The 22,076-nt window shown below is 40.3% G+C and overlaps 1 protein-coding gene across 1 annotated transcript in view; it reads right to left on the minus strand.

Moving 5' to 3' along the window:
- Window positions 1-22,076, minus strand: part of LOC111142166 (glutamate ionotropic receptor NMDA type subunit 2B) — a 463,533-nt gene that overhangs the window by 105,561 nt on the left and 335,896 nt on the right. The window contains exon 5 of the mRNA XM_022495165.1: window positions 1,201-1,315. Coding sequence (XP_022350873.1) covers window positions 1,201-1,315 — 115 coding nt within the window. The remainder of the gene's footprint in view (window positions 1-1,200; window positions 1,316-22,076) is intronic.

Raw genomic sequence — 22,076 nt, forward strand, 5'->3', positions numbered from 1 at the left:
TGGTTCTTTGCTATTGATAGGACTCCTCTGAACTTTCTAAAGTTGACATGTTCTGGGAAGCTTCCAGAATGAGAAAGCAGAGGGTGGCATCCCCAACCTTATTTATCCATAGAACCATTTCTCAGAAAAGCACCTCAAAGAACAAATGACCTGAAGAACATACAAAAGAAACACCAAGGCTGACATTACTCTCGGGAACTTCTATATTTAAGTAGGAATCAGGGATAACAATAAAAGCAAATACCTATTAAGTGCTTACTATGTGCCAGCCACCTTTCTAAGTCGTTTATGTATATTAATATATTTAATCCTCATAACAATGCTGTGATCTTGGTACTATTGTTTTTTTTTAAGATTTTTTATTTTTATTTATTTATTTGGCAGAGAGAGAAAGAGAGAGAGTGCACAAGCTGGCAGAGCAGCGGCAGAGGCAGAAAGAGAAGCAGGCTCCCTGCTGAGCAAGGAGCCAGACGTGGGACTCGATCCCAGCACCCTGGGATCATGACCTGAGCCAAAGGCAGCCACTTAACCAACTGAGCCACCCAGGCATCCCAGTACTATTGTTCTTTATTCCCATTTTATAGATGAGGAAACTCAAGGCAGAGTAGTTAAGAGATTTGTCCAAGGTCCTAAGTAGACAAGTTTGTGAGTAGAGGAGCTAGAAATTGAGCCTAAGTAGTCCAGCACCCACAGAAATTAATTTCCAATTGGTAGAGTTTCAGACACTGGGATCAGCTGGCAGTGGGAGAGGTCCTGAAAGGAGCCTTGCACGGCAAGCCTGTAATCACAGTAAATTCAAACCTGTGTGCTTATAAATTAGGTTTCATCAACTTCCCCAGGATACTATGTAGGATACAATTTCTGAATCGTATCACTGATTTGACTTCTTCACCAAATTATGTTATATTATACACATATACTCTCTTCCATTAGGACAAAGTCATGATTCAGACAGCATCATAACCAATAAAAATGGTAATGCATAAAGAAAATAGTCTCTTGATTAACCAAAGGAGCAAGAAAATAAAGATGCAAGTTTGAGAAACAGCTTCTCCTATGTTCTTCAAAATACTGCCCTCTTACTTCCCAGCTCAGAAACCAAAACCAAGGTTTGGTTTGGTTTTCCCTGAACGTGTTGCAAAATCTTATAGCCCTATCCCATCTACTTTGCTTGAGAAATTGCCAAAAGATATGTCCTACCCTCTCCCACTTCCTCTCCTTGTTCAGAAGGATTATCACCAGTTTCGGGTGCATCTGGTAGCCGTCTTCACTGAAGGACAGATTTCTTCCCTCAAAGGTGACATTGATCAGATACCTGTAAAGACAGAATAAAAGAAAAGGTTACTGGTATGAAGAAGGTACGCCAACAACAAGATAGTTAGGAAGACAGAGAGAAAGGTAAATGGAGACAGACACATAGATATACAAGTATTACTGAGAAACCTGGTATCCCTCCAGCTCCCATTTGGTTATGCACAGAGTTCCAAGCTTTCACATAATAGGAATAATACGAAAAGATAAAAAGAAACCTACTTGATTAGGTTTGTAAGGCTTGAATGAGATAACTTACCACAAGGCCTGGTCCATAGTCAACCCTCCTTAAGCGTTAACAATTATTCACTTCTAGAAGGATTCCATTAAAGGGTGAAGGTTGTAGAAGAAAAGAAAGTGGGAATGTACCAAGACAATGTTCTGCTAAGAAAGATGGCATATTGAGCACTAGGTCTCTCTGCCTCCCAGAAATATGCACATATTTTTGAACTCTTATTAAGATGCAGCCCAGCCCATATTTCTAAGAGCTGTGTGATGAGTGCAGCAGTCAGGGTTGCACTGGTTGCACAAGATGTATCTGGAAACCAGAGCTATTGCATTTGTGTAGAGTGAACAGAAAATCCCAGGGGTTTGTGGGGAAGGAGGGGAGGTATTTTAGAAAGTATTCCAGGCACAGGCACATAAATGATCAGGAACTCCGGAAGTAACTAGAGTCAGACCAATGAAACTGTCTTCCTCCTCACACCTGCACCTACAGCTCACCCCATTCCCCTGTTGACTGCTCTGACCTGAGGAAGAGTTCCCTTGCTAGGGATTCCCACAGGCATGCTCATTACAACCACATTAGTGCAACTGTGGGTATGGTAATTAATGTCCCTTTACCATAATGGCCCAAGGAGTCAATAATGATTAGCCCAGTTTTCACATGACGTGCTACTCTAGAGCCTTGGGCCTGATGCTGCTATAAGACATGTCTCTGCTGAGAAGCAAAAGAGATATTCTGTAATTGCCACAAGGTTTCCAAGGGGCTTCAGATTTTTCATGACAACAGTTCCTAACACACTGAAGGGAAGAAGAATGCATCAGAAGGCAGCCGAAATGTTCCCCTTCTAAGTCTTCTCATTCAGTGAAATTGTGAGACTCTTCATTCACCCAGGTGACCTTCAGTTAAGCAACAAGGATACTAAGACGCATATCCTTCAGGCAATTTTAAAGATGACTAGAGAGCATGAACCAAACCCTCATGGACCACCTTCTTACTTCTAGAGCCGCCTGGGCTTTCTCAGCCTGTCATTCTCTGGTCTTACGGTCTTCACAAATGCAATCAAGAACACCGAGGACCGCAAAAGAAGAGAGATACTCAGACTCTCCGAATTGAAAGAGACTTTCATGATCAACTAGTTCACCACTTGTTACAGTTTATGCTTTCCCTCTATAGCGTAAGATTGGCTCTCTTAGCTCTTCTTGCTATCACGGCGCCTTCCACCTCAATGTAGCTATCTCACTGTTGGGCAAAGGTTTTTGGTTTTGTTTTTACTTCAAGTTGAAATTTGCTCCCCTGGAACCCCTAGATCCTGGTCCTCTCCTTAGATATTATACAGTCTTAGTCTAATCCTTCTTCCACCCGAAAGCTCTTCAAGTATTCAAAGACATTTATCATGGCTACTGTATAAATTTTAATCTTTGAAGAAAACTTAAGCTCATTTAGTTCTAAAATTTTGCCTTGATAGGTAAACCAAAGCACAGAGAAGTCAAATTAAATTTGCCCAATGTCCCACAGTGAACTGGGAACAGAGATAACATGTTAAGCCACATTCCCAGTCCCATGATCTCTTCACCACCCCACCCCGACAGTCATATGCCACATCAGGTTTAACGTTTCCTGTTCCTTAGTGTAGTTATCACATGCCATGACTTCAAGTCCCCTCCTCTTATCCCCTGGCTGCTCTTTCTGGACACCTCCCATTGGTAAAAGGGTAGCACTCCTATTTCAACTCGATGTTCCATGTAGCATCTTCCCCATTCCCTGCACTGCCCCTCATCTCTTAGCTCCACGCCGCTTGCTCAAGCCCATCACCAGTTGGAAAATAATACTCAGGTCTCCTGTAGTTTACAGTCTCAACACTCCAGGCAAAGCCGTATATAATTTGTTCCAAGAAAGAATTACAAAGACACAAAACAAAATATTTTAAACTAACAAACCAGAATTTAAGCACCCAATGTAATTAACTTGGAAAGTATGTTCTTATTACAATAATACTGCATTGCTTCGAACAATTTCTGGAACTCTTCACAGAGAAGGTTAATGAGACATGCAAACAAATTTTAGTTTTCTCTCTCTCTCTCTCTCTCTTTTTTTCTTTTTTTTTTTTTTGAGGAAGGGGAGGAAGAAAAGGAAAGAAAGGGAAGAGAGGAAGGGAAAGAGAGAGAAATAAGTCACCTGGCTTAAGTACCTTCCTTTTTACTGGACATGGTTCAGAATAATTCTGACTTTACCTGAATTAAGATATGTGATTTTTTTAAGTGTCTATTTCAAAAGCAATTATAAGAGAAGTTCCAAAAATAATTTAAGTCATAAGTGGCATGAATGGCATCTCACAATGATTTCTTTGAAGAGGACAGCATTGAATCGGGTGTACAAGTTTTAAAGTTCAAACTTTCAGAAAATAAATCATACTTATGGGCAAGGTAGTTGCTCTACAGTTAAATTTTTCTAGTTACTCCTTTCTGATTTTTTTTTTAAACTCTTTCTGGGATGTCCTTTCTCTTCCAACTCTACAGGATCATTTTATTCTACCTAGGCCCTTCTCACACAGTTTACACTTACCAAATATTGATAAATTTTATGACAACAAACAAAATATTCTTTTCCAAAGTATACTTTAACCACTCATATCCTTCAGCAGAATATAGATTACTCATTCACATTGGTTTTTTTTTTTTTTTTTTGAGTAATTCTCTCTGATGAGCCAACATTTAGCTAGCAGTGAGGACCTTGCAAATATTCACCTGCTCTGAGCAAGGATGCCCTTTGAACAGCAGAACAAGGCAATCCATTCACTACTAACAGAACAGTGAAAAAAGATAACTGGGACTGTGGTCACTTCTAGGTGTGGGACTTCGGCGCTTGAACCTCGGTTTTTCCTCTTTAAAATGGAAACACCACTCTACCCTCCAGCTTCTCAGGTAAGCCTGAAATGCTCATCAAATGAAATAATGGATAGGAAGACCACAGAAAATAGGATACAAATATAAGGTTATATAAGAGGAAAAATTCAGAAAAAGAATATATTAGCATGATTTGAATATCTAAAGTAAGAAACCTGCCTCATTTTGGACCTCACCGAGTAAAAGTATGATAACTACATTTTAACGAGACCCAATTACCAATGGAATACACTGGAGGAGTGGAGACTGCATGCCACATAGGGGGGATAAACTAGGTCAAATGGTCATAGTAGCCAATTTAACTTTCACAGGCCTGAAAATATCTAACTACCTCTGGATCTGGCTGCACTTTGCCAATTCTGAACATTAATTAAAACCTCAAAGTTTCCATGTGTAAATCCTTGGTAAAAGATTAAACTATAATTAGGAGATGCCACAGCTCTTCTGTTTTTCTCTAAACATGCCATCCTCAAGTATACAGTCAGAAAGCCTAGCTCAAGTGGCAGCCAAATTCAGAAGCTCTTCCTAGAAGACTTGACACTCCTGGAAGCCCCAGCAAGGCTTGGTATATAAATATACATATATCGTTTAATTAGTCTCTAGGATGTAGATAAATCTATAAGAAACCTTACTGTGTCTCATCAAGTACTAATATTACACAGAATCCCAAATTGTTAGAACCAGAAGAAAATTTAGAAGCTATCCATCGAGAACTTGCAGTTTAGAAAGGGGCCAACAGCCTCCAAGACGCTACCCTCTTTTCCAAGGTGACCTGCCTATTCAGGTCTGGAGTTTAAGTCTTCTGGTTTCCAGTTTGGCCTTCTTTTCATGATTATCACCAAGGGAAGTGAAAGCAGTTTTGCAAGCCCCAGATGTGCATTTTAGCATTCTCATGTCACGCGTCATGCCCTGGACCCCGCAGATCCCCAATACAGACTGCATAAGATAAAATGCATCTCATTTCCTACTTGACTCCTCGTTGAGAAAGAGCCTCAGAACCCCGATGGGCTCCGAGCCAATACATTTGCTTTACATGGTCAAAGTCATAGTCCAGTGGGTTTAATGAGGTCAAGCTGAGGTAAGAAAGCCCTTGCGCCTCTTTGACTTTGACCATGCCACTCAGAGCTCATCCACTGCACCGCAGTGGTACCTAAAGCAATGATTTAGCAGTATGTCCTGTGGGGGAGGCATCCCAAAGAGCTCTGCCAGAATCTTCCCAGCGAACCAAGAGCCTTGGCACTGCAATACTCATTCTGCCCTCCAGATTTTTACAAGGCACTGGATATCTTAATTAGTATCTGTTAACATGGTAATAAGAAAGATAAGTCTCTCACTTCATCCAATCCTTTCATTGATAGATGAAGCAGATGAAGTCCAGAGGATTCGCGGCTTTTACTAAGATCAGATGACAGGGCTGGAAACGGGATGCAGGTATCCTCACCCTGGGACCAGCACACTTCCCGCTCACACTGCCACATCTCAGAAACAGTGGCTTTTTTCCTACTCTTAGTTTCTATCCTCTAGATGTTAAGAGCAAAGCAATAAAGGAAAAACAATTCCAGACAGGAGACCAGAATCCTTGACCCCTTGTTTGCAATTTCTAACTCCAAAATTTCGTAACTCTGTAACTGAGTCTTTGGTGTGTAACTCACCTGCTAAGGCCTTCAAGTCCCTCATCCATAAAATGGGCTGGTTCGTACCACCAGACACACCTGATGAGGGGAGCACAGGAATGTTCCTCTGACGTGCTCTCTAGTTCGTCTGTGGTTGTTACATTATGACACTCCATTAGCCCGATAGCAAAACCACACATCTTTCAGTCTTTCTCTTGTCTATCTTAACCATTTTACTATGTCACTTAGCACTACTTCATATACACATTTTTTTTCTTGAAATAGCAGAAACAATTCCTCACAGGATTAGAAACCATGGACTTGAAAACACTTAAAAGCTACCTACTTAGACACCAGTATTGGGGGAAAGAGGCAAAGATGTGTAACAATCTTTGTTGTATAACAACAAAGTTGTTGATGTGTAACAATCTGTAACACCAGACAACTGGTGTTATAATTTGATAAACAAAGTAGAAATTTCTGACTTGCCCAAGTTAGAAATTCATGCTTATCAAAGGGAATCTACAATGAACCATCCAATAGAATGCTGTCAACATGGCAGCCTATGGCTAGGGAATGATTCTCCACTGCCCAGTGGGCTCCTGTGGGATTAAACCCAGAAGAGGTAACTCATTGGTAAGACATCCTACATGCAAATGATGATCTGGGCAATGCGCCAAAATGCTGGTAGAAAAGACATAAGGAGGAACAAAAAAATAACTGAAGAGGAAAGGACTGCACCGTGTACCCCGCCCCACACACTCCACCACCACCATCACCGCCATCCAAGCTGTGTTATGTGGTATTTTAGAGCAAGGATGTTGCAGTCACAACCTCTGTTCAAATCTTGGACCAACTGGTTCCTACACTGTGTGGCAATATTTTCAAGACACATGAATTATTTTATTCTTGCCAACCATGGTTTTCTTTTCAAGGAAAAAGGATTTCAAGAAGTTTTAAAGGTTTCCTTCAACCTATAATGTCATATACAAAAATATTAAACCATGCTGTTGAACAAAAGAATTAGAAATACCAGTTTCCTAAGCTGTTGAATGCAGTTCTTTTCCTTTATTTCTGTATAATGATACTAAATAGAGAACCTCAGGGAAAACTAATTTAAAGAACACATTGTAATATTAATTTAGAATTACTCAAAAAAGATTAAAAGTAGTTTGTCTTCCAGTAAATTAAATGTTTGCTCTGAAATGGTGTTTATATCATTAATTTATTTTGCAAACCATTCTTCCCAACTCATAAAAGTTTCAAGTTTAGGCTAGTCCCTATTTAGTTATTTAAATTCTAAATCCATAGTGTTAAATTAATGAGATAGTAAAGTATCTTGAGGACTGACTGATATAAATTTAATATACTTCCTCTCGCCTGCTGGTGGTGAGGACTATGCTTTGGGCCCTGAGCAGTCTGGGTTGAGCTGCATTTGTGTAAGGGGTAAATGGTGATGCATCAACTCGCCATCTACTACAATGAAAAGGCTTCTCAGGTCCTTAGGTCTAAGACAGAAAAAAATAAATTCTGCTTCATGACTGAATATCACGAATTATTTTTATGTGAAATGAAAGAAAATAGAAGAGCACTGTTGGAAGTTGCCCAACAATCCCTGCTTGAACGTAAGAGGGCAGAGAACATTAACTTTCCTCTAGAAAGATGTTAAATTAGTGGGCATTGGGAATGGCTTGGCCACGAGCTGGAATGACCTCATTCCTGCCCACCTGCAGCACCCTTTCGCCGAGTGGGGTCAATGTGACAGGCCAGGGGACAGTTCTCCTCTGGACTGACTGATGGGTCCCTCTGGATCAAACCTAGGAACTGGTCCTCATTCATAAAATAGCCTACACCCAAATGAATGACAAAGCCTGGACAATGCTTAGTAGTGAGGAATAGAAAGCAAATAAGAGGAAGAAACAGAAGAGGTTAAGCAAAGAGGAAAGGAATGTAATATGTAATGAACACACACACACACCACCACCACCACCAGAGCTTGCAGTGTGGTGTGTAAGAGCAAGGACACTGGAGTCAGATGAGCTCTGCACAAGTTCCTGACCTGCCAGTTCTGAAGTTGTATGATCTCACAAATCATTTCATTTCTGTCCCCATTTCTTCACCATAAAAAATGTGCATAAAAATAGTACCTACCTCATAGGACAGTTGTGAGGATTAAGTAATTCAATACACATATAGGACTTAGAACGGCACCTATCACCTAGTGAACCTTATGTGTTAGCGTCTTCTGTGATGATTTTTTTTTTTTAAGGTTGCTTGGCTTCTGAGAATGCTATTTTGCAGAGACTTTTGGATCAGTCTAACTTTTCCTAGTTAGAACCAAATACCCTGGAGCCTGGGGAAATGCTGCTTCTCTTTGGCACGTTAAATCTAGAGTCTGAGTCTCCCAATTCCTGGATCTCTGCTTTTCCATTATACCACCAATCCAGGATACTTCCTCTCATTCCCACAATATCCCAAACCCTGAAGGCTCGGGAATGTTTGTCTTCAAACTAGGATTGGTAACCCCTGTGAGGTTTTGTGTAGTGGGGAATTACTTAATCATACTTCAATATAAAGTTCACTTCCTGAGAAAGGCAAAAGGTGAGCTCATATCCTCATAGTTTTAGGCTAGAATAAATGACACCTCAAAATGACCCCCATCCTGACCTCCCAGAGTCCTGCTTTGAATGTTATGTAATACTTTTTAAAATTCCCTTGTAAGAGGCCCACTCTCGCTTGTGTATGCCTTAGGGAACTAATGAGGTCACTTTTTAAAAACAAAAAGCAAGAAAAACTTTTATTGCTACTCTACTTCATTTGATGCTTAGATTGGATACCTAATAGGGAATACAGATATATCCAATCACAACACTGAGGTTTACATTATATTTTTTAAGTTTTTATTTAAATTCCAGTATAGTTAATATACACAGTGTACTATTAGTTTCAAGTGTACAAGACAGTGAATCGTCCTTTTGATGTCAGTGACGTGTGCTGAACAGTAAAGCTGTTTCTCGTTTAGGGAACTGTGGCTAGAACTCAGTAATAATGGAGAGGGAATTCTTTCTTGTCCTCATGCCCACAGCCTTTAGTCACTTCTGCTAGGGGTGAGATGTGCTACACTGCTACAGAAAATCCAGAGTTACTAGAGGTGGTAGGAAAAGTAAAACTCCCCAGTCGGAAGGAGTCAAGAACTTATGGATGATGTTATTGCCACTGGAATTTTTTTCCTTTTGAATTCATACTGCCATGATGCACATCGATTAAACTCACTTTCATTTAAAAAAAAACACTGAACCAAAAATCCCTTTCCTCTTCCACAGATTAGGTGCTCAATCTGTTGGAATATAGACCTACAGGCTATCAAAGCTAAGTGGTGGGAGCTTCCCAGAGAAAACACCAAGAAAGGTCAAAGGCTGGCTGATCCCTGAGTACACTGATGATGTTCTTCTTTATGTTTACTAATAATTTTAAGGTGAAGGCTTGCCTTTCTGACATCCATTTTAGCTCATGAGCTGGCAACGCTACTCAGGGTCTTTGCCAAGACCAGTCAAACAATGACTGGCAAAGATTTCTCTAGGACATTCAATTTTGACTGGGAGTTTTTCCTTCTTGTGAACTTTCAAGACTTATTGTAAGAAAACTTGGGCATACATACCCAAGAAACTCTTGGTCAAGAATCCAGAGTGACCTGGGCATGATATCAAGGGAAAAGAACAAGGAGGATTTTTCTCCTCCTTTTTGATCTTTCTCTATTTCCTCCATTTGTTCTTCTCTGTTCTGGAGTCCTTCTCTATTCTCTCTTACATTTGAGGTGGTCAACAAAATCTACACATTGGGAGTACCTCCATATACACAGTTCCTACCCCCTCTGTAGCTACCATAGGCTTAATTTCACAACTCTCTCCAGCAGCTCTACTGAAGGGTAGCAAAATGGTGAACAAATGAATTAGTGAGATAGCTTCATTACGGGAATTGGGAGTGGAGGTTATGAGGAGCTGTCACCCATGGACAAAGGAGTTGTAATTTAGTCTCCCTGTAATGATTGGCATATGTCTTCAAATGGAGATTTCTAGAAGCAACTGTATTGAATGGGAGGGAAAGAGGGTCAAAAGAGTGAGGATATTCCAGGGTCAGGCAACAGTTTCAAACAGACATAGGAGTCAAGATGCCTGGGTGATGATTATGTCTTTAGGGAGACAAGCACTTCATATTCACATCATGTTACAGATGTGATATGGAAACAGTAGTGGAGGCTGCTGACACATTCAAAAACTTATCTCTATTTTCAGAAAACCCAAACAGGAACCACATCTACCCCTTTCACATAGAAAATAAAGTGAGTTTTTGAGTCTAGGGTCCAGGGAAAGACCAGGGTGGTCTAAATGGGGGTGGAGAAAGTGAACCATCAGGAAAGTTGATTAGCAACTTTGTTAATGTTGCTCCTGTAGCACTGTCCAGAAGAATGGCTTTCTGGGACTACGGCTGAGTGGGAAGACCCATCCCTGAAAGTACGGTTGAATTCAAAGATGAAGGAAATGTATACTGGGCAGTAGCGAAAGGGATTTCATAGACTCGAAAACTGTGAGATGAAATGCGTATATAATCAAGGAAAATATACCAAGATGGAAACCCCAATGCAAAGGTGCTGGTCCAAGTCTACTGGCCAAACACATAGCCTATGTTTCTAGAGTGTTTTCAACTGTTGCTCTAAATCACAATACTTTTTGGCACTGTTTCTAGACCAGGTAAGGACAGAGAGGTCAGGGGAAGATCAGAGTTACTTGTTTATTTAGTTTTAGCTAGTTACTTAAAGACACCCATTGATCTTTTCCAATATTCTAAAATGAGTTTGACCCTTGAGTCAGAATTTGAAGCAAGGTAAGGGCAAGAGTTTATTTAAAATGAACTCTATTTCCCTGTTTCTTGTCCTCCAAAGGACAGCACCATGAACCCCAAACGCATCCTTCACAGGGAACCTAAAAGAAACATGTAATCATTTCTCCCTGCTGTACTGTGTGGGGGCTAGAACTCTGCTGTTCCTTCTTTGTCAGGGGATCCTAGCTCTTTCTCTCCCTCTGTAGGTTGATGTTTCCATGGAAACATGCTCTTTAACGCTTCTGAAATTACTGTGCATTTATACCATTAACTCTTTGATGACCAGGGCAGGTCACAAAGTGATTTATTTTCCAACCTCTGAAAAGTAATTCCATTTTCTACCTCTTTTTACTTCAAACTGTTTTTAAAAAGTAATTAAAACCTGCTGTCCCTTTTTCCCCACCAGACCTCACTCCCTAACCCTTGCTATCTTGGCTTTTGCCTCTATCATTCTACTGGAACCATTCTTACAAGGTCATCAATAATCCAAGCAAGGTCAACAAAAATAAAATCAGTGGGCTTTGCTTCACATCATTCTTGACACTATACAGTTTTTAATGGTTGACACTCCCAAATTTTCAGCAACTCTCCTTTCCTTTGTTTATTTGCTGTTTAAAACAAAATAAGTTCTTGACTCTCCTTACACTTCTCAGGCTAGTTCTCTCTCCTTTTCTGTCCATTTTCACTTGAAACTCCTGAACTTGGGTGCACCCCAAGACTGTTTTTCACCTCTGCTCTCTCCCTCTGAGACTCATTAATAGCCATCGCATCAGCAAATCCCCTCTATACCAAGGCATCCAAAATCTCCATCAGAGGTCCCATCTCTTTCCCGACCTTCAGTTGACTGGACCATTCTAACTTAATGTTCTGATATCAGGTCAAACTTAACACAGCCAAGTCCAAGCTAAGTTCCTCTGTCTTTTAGCAATGAGACCACTATTCCTCATAGTGTTCAAATTCCGGCACAGAAAGTATAGAATTTCATCTTTACAACATGAATGAAGAAAAGACTGTGCGGGCCACTCATATTAGCTGCATTCTCAGAACCAGTCAGATCTGTTAAAATGTCAGCTGTCGTTCACCATTATGTGCAAAATAGACTGATTGAGACTGTCCCCTTCTCAGACTTTTTTCTCCCCAAGGTAAATGAATCTCATGGCTGCTAGCCTATAAGTGAAATTGCTTGGAAGTTGCATTTTCTGTTCTGATCACTCAATTAAATTCAATTAAAAAAAAAAAAACCTCTAACAATGCTACTATTTATTGAGTACATGCCAAGCTCCGTTCTGGAGGCTTTGCATTATTTTAAATTCTCATAGCAATGCTATAAAATAATAGATCACATTATAATGGAGGTCCAAGGTTGGTGGCACTGGCATTTGATCCCACTTAATTCTGAGTGATTCTAAAACCCATATTCCTTCCACTGCCTCATACTAAGAAAAATGTTGTCAAGAGAAGCAATGGCCAGGAGAAAGAGAACCAAAAAAGTCCTAAACTTCTAATGTGCTAGAACTAAAATCCAAACCCAGATATTAATGGCTCCACAGCCTGGGCTCTTCATCATTATTTACACCACCTCATAAAGCATCAGTTGCCTTTAACTCTCCCTCGTGCCAGCCTCGTAAGGGAGGTTCTACAGAGAAGAGGATGAAGCACACTGCCTCTCCATAGCCGTAAGAAAGAGTGGAGGACATACATTCACAGAATAACAAGAAAACTCCAGACTCCAGCAGCTGTCCATCTGTTGTATTTGACCAGCACTAACCCAAAAAAGTGAAGAAATGGAATTAATTTGCCTTATAGGAAAACAGGAGACAAACAACAAAGCAGTGAGCTTGCCTGGACTTACGGAGGAATTAGTCCTCAGATCACACTCCGGGAAGAAGTCAGTTATGAAAGTTCAGGACCATATTTTTGGAGTTCTTGTTAGAGACAGACGACAAGAGCTAGAATATTTATTTGGCTCGGTTAAGATCGGAAAAAGTTGATTCTGGTTTGGCACAGAATATCCAACCTCTCTCTGGACTTAAAATACAATATTAAAATACTTTTTTTGAGTTATAATCGACTCTCAGTTATCTTCAGTAGGGGAGGCAGAACGATAGTTATGATCTGAACAATCAAATACACAGACTATTCTCAGCACTTAGTTCACTTGCTCCTTCTTTACCTTCTTTCCAGTATGTTTTTGCTTATCTTTTTCCTTCTTGGAGGATTTCTGGGAAATTCAGTAAGGGTCTCTGTTCATTTCAGCCATTCTCAGGACATGAACTTTCCTCTAAGTGGGTGAGTCCCGATTCTATGCCTGTGGTCCTGATCTCTTTCACATCCCTCATTTCTATCTCTCACTGGCTATTTCCACTTCATTCTTGATGTTACAAATTCTTAGTGCTAGAGATGGAGTTGTTTTCCCTTTCCTCTAAAAACACTTGACGTTCTAATTCCCTTCTCTCATTGGTATTTACCAAGCACTTGGAATGGTGCCTGACACATAGTAGGCACTCAGTAAATATTAACTATTAATATATAAATATTCCTTTAGTCTTGAAACCTCCCAGGTGTTTTTTGATAGCTTCCTTTTCTTAGTTTCCCATGCCCAATGAGTACCTCAACACATTCCTGTTTTTACAAAAATAATTCTTGCACTTGTCCCCTCCTTTCTACCCCACAATTTTTATCCTAAACCAGGGCTTTGTCATATCTCATATCATACCCAGACCCCTCCCAGGCTCTCTACCTTGTATCAATCTCCTCCCCCGCCACATACCACTTGAACTTAATCCTGCTAGACTTTTTAGTGCTATGTCACTACCTACTTGAAACTCTCCAATGGCTCCCCATTACCAAGAGCAAAGTCCACCTTCAATCAAGACTCTCTACAGCCTGGCCCCATCTATCGGTTTGGAGCTCTTTCATCCTCTATATGAACCCTTGCTGAAGCCAAGCAGCAACTTCACTGTCCCATGAACATTACATGCATTTTCCTACCTCTCTTCTGTTTTCACTCAACTGAGTAATCCAAATCTTGCTCATGTTTATGGACTCTGGTCAAATCTTACCCTCTACACATTTGTGACATTCAAGGTGCCTCTTTCCTCTTCTCTCTTCCTTGCCCTTTCAAGCTGCTAGTTTACATTTTAGTATTTCATTCTCATTACCAACCTGACCTGTTTTGTTGCTTTTTGTTACTTAACTTTTTATGTGTATCTTCTTTCCCATAATAGACAATACACTAGTCGAAGTAAGAATCAAATCTTGTCCTTTTATTATCCTTTACAGAATCCAAATTAGTGTCTTGCTTGTGTTAAGTATTCAATAAGTACTTATTGATTTGTTTTGAACTTCCAAAAGACTAGTCTTGGAAGTTTCCCCTGCTATGTTCTCACTTTCTAGCCCCCCAACATCCACCCCTTCTATGTCATACACACACACACACACACACACACACACACACACACACACACCATTTAGTACAAATTCATGTGGAAGAAAGGGACTCTCTAAATATTGATTTTTTTAAAAGTTCTAAAGAGAGTATACCTATAACCTTTCTTTTCTGAAAACAATAAGACAAAAAGCAGAGCTGACTTCATTCTTGCATGGGCCCTTTAAAAATTTCCCCCCTTGAATGTTGTCCCCATTATACTGTCCATGAGAACATCTCTCTGCCCATGAGAATCATATAACCCACCCAAATCTTATTCCATAAGAAAGAAAAATACTAATTTTTTTTTATTATTGTGGCTTCTGGCAATGATTTCTTTTAGTCTGGAAACTAAAACCATTGGGGAAACCTGAAACATATGTATAAAATAATATTTGCAAGTTCTTTACCAATGTACATTCATTTCATTAGTTTAGGGACAGAGAAAAAATAATACTCAGGCACCTGAGTGGGTCAGTTGGTTAAGCTTCTGACTCTTGGTTTTGGCTCAGGTCATGATCTCAGGGTTGTGGGATCAAGCCCCATGCCAGGCTCTGTGCTCAGTGTGGAGTCTGCTGGAGACTATCTCCCTCTTCCCCTGTTTCACTCCCTCTCTCTCTAAAATAAATAAATAAAATCTTTTTTAAAAAGTAGAAGAGAAAGTGAGGGTGAATTTTCAAATATTCGCACTAAGATCTTCTCTATATTTGGCTCAAGTCTTGATTGATATCCAGGATGTCAGTATCTGCAGAGATGTCTATGGGTCAATGCAGGAAATACACAAAGCAAATGTTTCACAGATGGGAAATTAAGAGCTGAGGATAGTTCAGACTTTCTCCTTTGTAGATAACACCAGGACATGAAGTAGTAGTCCAGGTGGAAATCAGAAAGTTATTATTAATAAGTCTCTCTGAACCTCAGCAAAGGTTTAATCCCTGTGAAAGCAGAGGGAAGTTAATTTGATTAACACTCACCTGAATTCCCTCATATTTGGGCATCCTAGCATAACCTAGAGGAATTTAGCATTTTGAGTCAATTTCCTTCCATCTCTTCCAATCACTACCAGGTCACTTGGATTATATAAAGTTAAAACACATTCAATGTGATTGAGGGAGAGAAGCAAAATAGCCTGAAGAAATGCAGTGTTTGATGTGTTCAATTACAAAGGGGGTTACGGGGTGGGTGTACAAGAGGGAGAGAATGTGAGGGCGCAAGCACACGCTGGAGAGGAATGAAGAGATGGAGAGAAGACGAAGCAGTGTGCAGCATGCTGGATAACATTTCCATGGCAACCACATCACATCCACAGAGAACTGCCAAAATAAGTCAAGATCCAAGTAAGTAGGTGTTGGTGGAAAGAGGAGATTAGAACTCAGCAATGGACAAAAACCACCAGAGGAGATAAATGATCTTTGTGAGTTGAACTCTTCTTCCCATTTCTTTTTCTAACTATCCCCAAAGCTCCAGTTTAAGTGAGAAGGCAATGAAATGTGGCTGGTTCCCAATCAGAATTTCATCCAGGAAGGTCTCAGGATGGTAGAGAAGAGGTTTAAGAGTCCTCAATAAAGCCGAAAGTGAGGTAAATCATTTCCCTATAGCCATTAGCTTTCTTTCACACCTTTTTTTTTCTTCAGCCATTTGCACAGAAGGAATAGATTTGTTTTCATTTTTCAGGTGGCTTAAGGAAGGGAAATAACATTAATGAAAATATTACTGGGCATGTAAAGACAGGTGCAAATTTCCTACTTCAACGGTCTAGGCTGCTTGCCTGTTGGTGAAATCTATCCCTGTAACATATGGGGAAGCCCACTGAAAAAAATATAGTCAAGACAACCCTGTGGAAATTAGGTGCTTAGAAAGATCTTTTTCTTGAGACACTTACAATTATCCAGCAAAAACTTTAGGGCATCACACAAAAGAACCGTCAAGACTTCCAGGGTTTTTGTGCTTTCCCATAGCATTCATGGAGAGCCCCAAGATAGCATGGCGCTCCTCCACACAGGTTTATACTCAGAGGCCATGCTGGGTCTCTGATGCTCACCTGGGAAGTCTGTTAAATATATGAATTTGGAGGGCAACCCCAGGGACAGGGATTCAATATACCTGGAATAGAGCCCAAGAACATGCACTTTAAAGCTCCCTGGTGGTTCTCTTGTATAGATAGGTATGGAAACCATCCAATGAAGCACACTTCCTTCCCCTCCTACTCCCTTGGGAACTCTCCTACTCTTTACAAAGAGTAGGGAAGCAAGCCTTTCCTCACCACCGAGAGTGGTAGATTCATTGAACCTAGCAGAGTTGCCCTCATGCATTCACCAGGCCAGAAAAACACCATTCGGTATTAAAAAATGAACCTGAGACCAGCACCAGATCTCCAACTACTCTTGGAATCACTCTGGTATAAATGTTGGTGGGAGATGGGGAAGGGGTGAACTAGGGAGAAAGAGAACATAGTTTACACCAAAGGGCTTAGACAGAAAGCAAGAATAGTTAGGTCCTAAAGGAAAATAAACAGCTAAATTTTGAATGCGAAATAAAAGCACTCTTTATTCTCTATCAATCCACAGAGGTACTTCCCTGCATCATATAGCCTTGCCATAAAAATCCCAAAGAATTCAAAAGATCCCTTGAAATCCCTTATCTCAAAACTTAGTTCTTGTACCTCTTAATAATACCATCCTTCTGATTCAGATTTATACAGCCCAACATTTGAGGAATCTCTTCCCAAGCTAATGCCAACAAAATAGAAATTTACTGGGTGAGGCATCTGACAAGAGCAATGTCAAGTTTATGCAACAAATGATCACTGGGCCCTAAAATATATCAGGTACTATGAATACAGAGAAATGTAAAAGACGTTAATTGCATCTCCCAAGCACTTACTCTGTTACAGATATTTTGCATGTGTTACCCATGTAATCCTACATCACAGATGAGGAAACTAAAGCTCAGAAAGGTGATTCATTTTGTCAAAGTCATATAGCTATTTAATAATAATAATATTAAATTAAAAAATAATAATATATATTATATATATTACATATATAATATGTATATATAATATATAATATATAATAAAAATTTAAAAATAGTATTTTTATAATAATAATAATAATAATAATAGCTATTTAAGACATATAGCTATTTAATTGACATTGCTCTGATCCCCAAATTATACTTTTTTAACTTACTGCACTAGCTCTTTCCTACCATTGGGGTACAAACAGAAATGCATATATGAAAATTAATATTGCTGGCCACATGTCCACTTTTCCCCTCTATTTCAACCCCCAAAGTGGTACCAAGGATGCATGGACTTATCATGGGGAAAAAAAAAAGAATGCCTTTTTCTGAGCACCTGGGTGGCTCAATTAAGCCTCCGACTCTTTGTTTTGACTCAGGTCACAATCTCAGGGTCATGGGATCAAGCCCTGAGTCAGGCTCTGCACTCAGTGGGAGGGTCTCTTAGAGACTCCCTTTCTCTCTCCCTCTGCAACTCCCCCTCCACACGCACATACACACACATATGCGCACATGCACACTCTCATGCCCTTGCTCTCAAATAAATAAATAAATACATCTTAAAAAGAAAAAAAAAAAAAAGAATGCCTTCTTCTGAGAAGAGATAAACTTTTATCCCTTTGTCCAGGGCTAGGGAAAGTGAAGACAGCCTTTCCATGAGTACAGTAAAGGATTATACATATATATGTATGTATGTCTCTCTTTGCCTATCTTCATTTTCCCCTTTGTTCAAGCTTGAGGCTTTGCATTCCTTCTACTTGAGAGGTGATGGACTCTGAAGAATAATGAGGATTTGATGGGATGTCAAAGACAAAGAACAAGGAGCTTGGTGTTTTATGAAAAGTTGCAATGAGATTCCTAAGGGATGCCCCAGTCAATTCTCCAAAGAGAAAACAGACAAGAAGCAGCATTTATCAAAGAAATAAAATAGTTTGTATTTTGGGTATGTCCCAAAAGCTTTATATTATGTATTTCAGAAAGGAAAACTATTGCATGAAATGTGCATCATCACTTCCACTCACCTGTCCTTTCCCTCCTCATCTTCTAAATACTGGCCTGCCACTGCCCCCTCTTACACAAACAGAGCATAGAAATAAGTGACCTCTGGGTGTTATACACAACTAAGGAATCACTGAACACTACATCTAAAGCTAATAATGTCCTATATGCTGCCTAATTGAACATAATAAAAAAAACTTTTTTAATAAATAAAAATTAAAAGATTAAAACACATGAATTAAAAAAAAAAGAAATAAGTGATCCCACAAGTACAATATGCCAAGTACGGTAACACCAGGAAGTGAGAACATAGGGGAGGACACACAGAAGCTATGTGTGGAAGGAGATTATGGCTTCGCAAGGCAGGAGCTAGTTTAGCTGGGTCTTAAAGAATGAGTTCACCTGGAAGAGAAGAGAGAGGCATGTGCAAAAACATGTGCAAAGGCAAATGTCTGCAGAAATGATGACACTTTGGCTTCAGGATAGGATGGAGGAAAGGGAATAAGGTCACTGTAGTCAGGAAAAGCAGTGGCAAGGTTTAAGCCTAAAAGAGAGACTGAGGTCATTTATGAAGGTCTTGCACATGATGCTCTATCTGGATAAATAAGTAACCAAGAAAAGTTTTCAAACAAGGCAGATAAGTGGATCCAATTAGGTTTTCTAATTAATTTTTTTGTTAAGAAAGATATGCTTGGGGGCGCCTGGGTAGCTCAGTGGGTTAAAGCCTCTGCCTTCGGCTCAGGTCATGATCCCAGGGTCCTGGGATCGAGCCCCGCATCGGGCTCTCTGCTCAGCAGGGAGCCTGCTTCCCCCTAAAAGAAAAAAAAAAAAAAAAGAAAGATATGCTTGGCATGAAGAAAAGTTAAGGGGCTCAGAGTCTAGATAAGAGAAACAATGTGAATTTGAAACATAGTAGTGGCAACGGTGATTAAATGCCTAAAGACAATCTAAGAGGCTATTGTGAACCCAGTAGATGGATGTGGAATATGAAATGTAATGGATTTAACTGCATCCATTGTTCCTGCTCATTACAGGGAGAAGCAGCACAGCTCTTAGCTCTGCCGGCCACTCTCAAGGTACAACACCTTGCATGTATGACCTTTCTTATTGTAACTATCCCCTCTTTAGGACTTCAAAGTGAGTGATGAGCTGACTGGTTCTTACTCAGATTGGAAGAGGAAAGAGAAGGGAGGCTGGGAGAGTCAAGAAGGAAACACAGCTTGGGGTATTAAACAAAGACCTAGAAAGGGGGTGGCATAAGCATTTTCAGGTTGAAAGGGCATGCTGGCAGAAGCATGGAGAATGATCTGAAGGACCAGTACCCCATCTTTGGTATGTCTGATAAAAGTAATTTAACTACTTCAGAAGCCCTCCTTTCTTCAGATTTGAAAATTCTGCTTTCTTTCACCTTTTTGGAGACTCTTTAACTATTTTCATTCTTCTTGCTCAGGACCTCTCAAAATCAGGGGCATCTCTTTTACATGGTGAGAGACAAGACTGCATGATTACCTCAGCAATTTTTCCAAAGTCTATACCCTGACCTCCCCTCAAATGTTAGCATGCAGAGATGCCAGCACAAATAATTTGCAAAAGTTGCCTCAGGTGATTCTAGAATCTGCCTCCACTATACAGCCTCACCCCCAACTGAAAACTTCTACTTTAATGTGTGGCTGACCTATGCTGAGTGAGAAGAAAGACTGCACACCAATTTGATACTTCAATGAACTCATATGGACTCAGGCTCCCTCTCATTACAGCGTCATATTATAGGACCATGTTTAAGTCATGGCTCACTGCGATTCTGGCTGTATTTTGCAGTCCCTTCCATTCTGTCTTTCTGCAAGTCAACTCTTCATTATTGGCACTAAATGGAGGACAGGGAGGGCATACGTAACCCAAATCAATAGATAACTCCAGCCCTTATCGCAGGCGAAGGGTTCAAAATTCTCTCGCACCAAGCCTTTTACAGAGCTGCTATCATGAAGCAAACTTAATGGTGCTTTCACTGTTCTCTTTGCTCCTTCACACCTGCTGGTGGATGTCCTAACAAGCAGCAAAATGACCGAATCCCAGCAGGAGGGATAAAGGTGAAAAGCAAAAGACCTAGAAACTTCACAAAGTGGATAATAAGTGCCTAAATGATGGGCTCTTAGAAAATCAGGCCCTGGTTGATGAGGCTTATTTTTTTTCCCCTACATGCAATGAAGACAAACCATCAAAAGCAAGTTTGCTCCAAGATGTAAATTCTGAGTTGCCATGAATTACTCCCACAACTTAGGAGAGAGGCAAAGAATGGGAAAAGCCTCAATTTTCACTTTTTAAATGTGTAACCATAACCTTAAAATTCATCCAATTCAGGAAGCAGCTTGTTTCTGAATGTGACAAAAAAAAAAAGTCTATTGAGTCTATCAGGGCTTCTGACACACTCACAGATGGTGCAATTAACATCTAGCTCTGCCTGTACTCCTAGCCTACCCCTTTCCCCCTTGTCACTGTACTAGCTTTGAGCAACACCTGATTTCATCTTCCCTTTTGTTCTAGCCCTTGTTTTCTCTTCTGTGGGTGCTGTAGACACTGGGGATGGGGAACTTCATTTCTTTTGGCGGCGACATTCTGAGAGCAGGGCCTAGAATGGAAAGGCTGGAATGCTGGCCCCACCTCCATGCTCCTCATCCCCGAAGGTTTTTTTTTTTCATTCCCCCAAGATTATGCTTAGGGAGGAAATAACCACCAATGAAGCATCGTCTTTTATGGCCCACGTGAACATGATGTCTGTGTGGTGAAAACACGGTATATGAGATAGGATTTTCTGTATTTCCCTGTGCATTTCAGGAAATTCCCATTTTAAAAATGTTTCACTGTATGGAACAAAGACAGCAAACCTATGCCCATTCTATTGTTCCACAGTTAATTAAAGCAGAGAACATTGATCCTAAGAAACACATTTTGCTGTTACATGGTATTTACTCCTGCTGGAAATGAGGCTTCTGTACCCAATTCAACAGGTACCTCTGAAACACACACCAAAGTAACAGATAAGGTTCACTTTCCCATCTCACATGTAGGATGATAAATGGACCATTCCCAATCAGGTAGGTAGTGTTCCTAACTGAGAGGCTGGGACCTTATTCAGACAAGATCGGGCACGTTCAGGGTGGTATGGCCGTAGACTGGGACCTTATTCAGATGTAACCACCGTAGCCCAGAATAGGACAGTGTCTCCCAGCTTCCGCGTTTAGCCAGAGGTCACCTCTCCACATCATTATCAGCCTCGCTCCATGGTTTATGAGGCAATGAATGCATAACACACACCGCTAATGGAGGCATGTGCATGCTGTCCGATACTGACGCTGCCTGATATGGAGGACGTGATTTCACATTTAGGGATGTCTCCAATTCCCAACAAATCCCGGCCTGGTGAAAACAACACAACCCTAAAGGAGGGTCCCTATACAAGAACAAAGCATCAGGAAAACAAATGCCATTTGTGGAGGCGTGAAAACATGAACTGCAGTTGCTCAGATAGCGTAATACCACTTTTGTACACAATAAAATGACGTGTGTGTGTGTCTGGATAAAAAAAAAAAATTGTAACATTTTAAAAAAATTTATAAACTTTTTAAAGCCTGGAAGAAAATAAAACAGTATTAGCTATGTGTGCAATAAAAAATCTTTACATTTTTCTCATACTTATGTGA

The sequence above is a fragment of the Enhydra lutris genome, unplaced genomic scaffold (assembly GCF_002288905.1).
Source record: "Enhydra lutris kenyoni isolate GAN:26980312 unplaced genomic scaffold, ASM228890v2 scaffoldscaffold7, whole genome shotgun sequence".
Taxonomy (NCBI): Eukaryota; Metazoa; Chordata; class Mammalia; order Carnivora; family Mustelidae; genus Enhydra; species Enhydra lutris.